We start from the raw sequence: 3,727 nt of genomic DNA on the forward strand, positions 1-3,727 counted from the left end.
CTAAGTTAAGTTTTATTACTCTGCATAACCGTTATTCTTGCATCCTGACCTTTAAAACTTTTCAACAGACTTTAATGGCGAAAATCCAGAAAACCAGCAAATCGATCAAAACGAAGGAGCATTTGCTGATGAGATGACCTAGGCAATGGGATGGGGAGAGATGGCATAGTTTAGGCAGTTATTTATTTCTTTTAGTTTTCTTTCCAAAGTCCTTTGGGGCATGGATATTTAATTTGGCAAATTTGTGGAGTTATTATTGAAAGTATTGGAATAAAATTCTCTTCCCTTATTTTTGTCTCTATTTCATTAAATAAATGATGTGTTTTTAACTAAGACTTCCGCTGTATGAAAGAATGAATGTGTTTTGTGCCTCTTTTATTTTTTTGAGAGGCGTAGCAATCCGGATTTTCGGGGCTCGTTTGCTCTGTTTTATAAAGAGCTAGGCTCAGAATTGCCTCAAAATTTAGCCTGAGAATCCGGGTCGTTACAGAGGTGGTATCAGAGCTTATCTAGGTTAGTCAGTGAGGAACCTAGTGCGAGTCTGGGTATATGTCTAAGGTTGGGTAGTTGAACCTAATTAACTAAAGTACAACCTAACCACAATTTACATGATCATAATTAAATTAAGTAAATTAGAATTTTTATGAACTAACAATTGTGTGTTCTTTTGACAGATGGATCAAAGAGAGTTGCGAGGTAATGCTAGGAGAGGTCGTGGTGGTGCCCATGTTGGTGAAGGAGCAGATCCTTTACTCATGATTGCTGATCTCCTTAGAGGTCAAGCTCAGGCACAGGCTGCTACTCAGACAGTCATAGCCCAAAACCAAGCAGCTAATCAGGCCGCTTTGCAGAGCATTGCAACCACTCTAGCAGCTCGCCATGCGCCTGCAGCAGATCCGACTAAGCTGCACAGGCAGTTCAGGGACTACAGGCCATCGGAGTTTACAGGAGTGGGAGACCCTTTGGTTGCAGACCACTGGATTTTGGAAGTGGAAGGAATTTTTGAAGTGATGGAGTGCAGTGATATTCAGAAAATCCGTTTGGCTACCTTTTTACTAAAGGACCAAGCAGGAGTGTGGTGGAGATCCTTACTGCAAAATTATCCTTATGCTAAGAATGAGACGTGGACCGAATTCAAAGTACGGTTCAACAACCAATTCTTTCCTAACCATGTTAAGAGGGAATTGGCATCTCAGTTTGCGTCTCTGAAGCAGGGATCTTTGACTGTGGCTCAGTATGGAGCCAAGTTTAGGCAGTTGTCGAGGTATGCACCTGGCTATGCCTCTACAGAGGAGGATAAAGTTTCGAAGTTTGTTGACAACCTTCGCCCATCTCTTATGGCGAAAGTTGTTCTTCATGAACCTCAGACTTTGGTAGAAGCTTGCGCGAAAGCCGAGATGGCTGAGCGTAGTGAGAAAGTGATTATGGCTGCCAGAATGCCGCCATCAGGGAGCAGGAATCAAGTGCCGCCGCCTAAGAGACAGAGAATGGAAGATGGAGTTCCTGCAAGGGTTCCTTGTGCTATTTGCGGAAAATTTCATGCTGGAAGGTGTTGGAAGACGATGAATGTCTGCCACAACTGTGGAGACCCGAGTCACAAGATTTTGGAGTGTCCTAAGCCTACATTTAGGGACACGAGACCTCAAAGGCAGCAGCAGAATTTTCAGCCAGCAATGAATCAGGGGAACCGAATTAATAATAATCAGCAGCAGCAGAAACCCCCAGCGCAGCAGCAGCAGCAGAATCAGTGGAAAGGGTATCAGAATCGCCAGCAGAATCTGGAGAAGAGTGCATCTCAAGCACCTGTCAACTGAGTCTATGCGCTTAATCAACAAGACGCTGATGCCTCCGACGCAGTCATTGAAGGTCAGCTTTTTGTTAATAATACATCTGTGCATATTCTTGTAGATTCTGGCTCTACCTTGTCATTCATATCACCAATTTTTGCGAAAGAACTGAATTTGACCCCTATTACTCTAAATTTCCCTTTGAGAATTATTACTCCTTTAGGAGATGATGTAATCACAAATTTAGTGTGTAAGGGATGCATTATAAAGATAGGTGGTAGAGAGCTTTTGGCTGATTTAGTGCTATTGGAGATGAACGATTTTAGAGTTATCCTTGGTATGGATTGGCTAGCAGCTTATCATGCTAATGTGGATTGCTTTCATAAAATCGTGAAATTTACAATTCCTGGAGAAGAAGAAATCATTTTTGAGGGAGTGAAGCGCCCTATGAAGAAGATTAAAGTAATTGCAGCTGTGAAAGCTCAGAAGTTGATCAATAAAGGATGTGAATGCTTTCTGGCTTTCATGGAGAAGGAAGAAGTCAGTATTGAGTTGTCTGTTTCAGACATCCCTGTGGTGAGGGAGTTTCTGGATGTCTTTCCAGAAGACTTTGAATTACCTCCCCACAGAGAGATCGACTTTACTATCGATCTTGTGCCAGGGACTGAGCCTATTTCTAAAACACCTTACAGAATGGCCCCGGCTGAATTGAAAGAATTGAAGGAGCAGTTATCAGAATTGTTGGAGAAGGGATTTGTTAGACCCAGTTCATCCCCATGGGGAGCTCCTGTGCTATTTGTGAAGAAGAAGGATGGTAGTCTTCGCTTGTGCATTGACTACAGGCAGTTGAATAAGGTGACTATCAAGAATCGTTATCCTCTTCCTCGGATAGACGATCTCTTTGACCAGTTGCAAGGAGCTACTCATTTCTCGAAGATTGATTTGAGATATGGATATCATCAGTTGCGTATCAGAGACGAGGACATTTCAAAGTCAGCTTTTCGTACTCGATACGGTCACTATGAATTTGTCGTAATGCCGTTTGGATTGACAAATGCACCAGCCATATTTATGGACTTGATGAATAGAGTATTCAAGCCATTTTTGGATCAGTTCGTGGTGGTATTCATAGATGACATCCTTATTTACTCGAAATCTGAAGAGGAGCATGCTAAGCATTTGGGACTTGCATTGGAGACTTTGAGAAAGAATCAGTTGTATGCAAAATTCTCTAAATGTGAGTTTTGGCTCGAGCGTGTTACATTTTTGGGTCATGTGATATCAAAAGAAGGAATTGAAGTGGATCCTACTAAGATTCAAGCAGTTACTTCCTGGAAGCAACCTACCAATGTTACTGAGATCAGAAGTTTCTTGGGTCTGGCCGGGTATTACAGGAAGTTTGTTGAAGGCTTTTCAATTTTAGCTAGACCTTTGACTAAATTGACCAGGAAGAATGTTAAATATGTTTGGAATGAAGAATGTGAAAGCAGTTTTCAAGAATTGAAGAAAATATTGACATCAGCTCCAGTTTTGATACTTCCTACCGCAGAAGGAGATTTTGTGGTGTATAGTGATGCATCATTTCGAGGTTTGGGTTGCGTGCTCATGCAATCAGGCAAGGTCATTGCCTATGGTTCGAGGCAGTTGAAGAAGCACGAAGTGAATTACCCAACTCATGATCTGGAATTAGCAGCAGTGGTTTTCGCTTTGAGGATATGGCGACACTACTTGTATGGTGTCAAGTTTGAGGTTTTTACAGATCATAAGAGCCTCAAGTATCTTTTTGATCAGAAAGAGCTGAATATGAGACAGAGAAGATGGGTTGAATTTTTGAAGGATTATGACTTCACCTTGAGTTATCATCCAGGCAAGGCTAATGTAGTGGCTGACGCTCTTAGCCGACAAGAACACCCTATGATGGCCTGTTTGATGATGGAAGA

The 3,727-nt window shown here is 42.0% G+C and overlaps 1 protein-coding gene across 1 annotated transcript; it reads left to right on the forward strand.

Moving 5' to 3' along the window:
• The first annotated feature begins 674 nt into the window (after nt 1–674).
• LOC143852498 (uncharacterized) lies at nt 675–3,358 on the forward strand. Its single transcript, XM_077361882.1, has 3 exons — nt 675–1,788; nt 1,909–3,184; nt 3,337–3,358. Exons 1-3 carry the CDS (start codon nt 675–677, stop codon nt 3,356–3,358), a joined length of 2,412 nt encoding a protein of 803 aa, XP_077217997.1.
• The last annotated feature ends 369 nt before the right edge of the window (nt 3,359–3,727 follow it).

This window comes from Tasmannia lanceolata, unplaced genomic scaffold (assembly GCF_043159265.1).
Source record: "Tasmannia lanceolata isolate RefF3 unplaced genomic scaffold, GAP_Taslan_0.1 ptg000019l, whole genome shotgun sequence".
NCBI lineage: Eukaryota > Viridiplantae > Streptophyta > Magnoliopsida > Canellales > Winteraceae > Tasmannia > Tasmannia lanceolata.

Bases quoted from the DNA above. Each gene is read 5' to 3' on its own strand.
- LOC143852498 (XM_077361882.1), top strand. From the start codon at position 675: ATGGATCAAAGAGAGTTGCGAGGTAATGCTAGGAGAGGTCGTGGTGGT. The intron at 1,789-1,908 runs GTGCATCTCAAG...ATATTCTTGTAG, and splicing joins CCAGCAGAATCTGGAGAAGA to ATTCTGGCTCTACCTTGTCA. The intron at 3,185-3,336 runs GTTTGTTGAAGG...TTCCTACCGCAG, and splicing joins CTGGCCGGGTATTACAGGAA to AAGGAGATTTTGTGGTGTAT.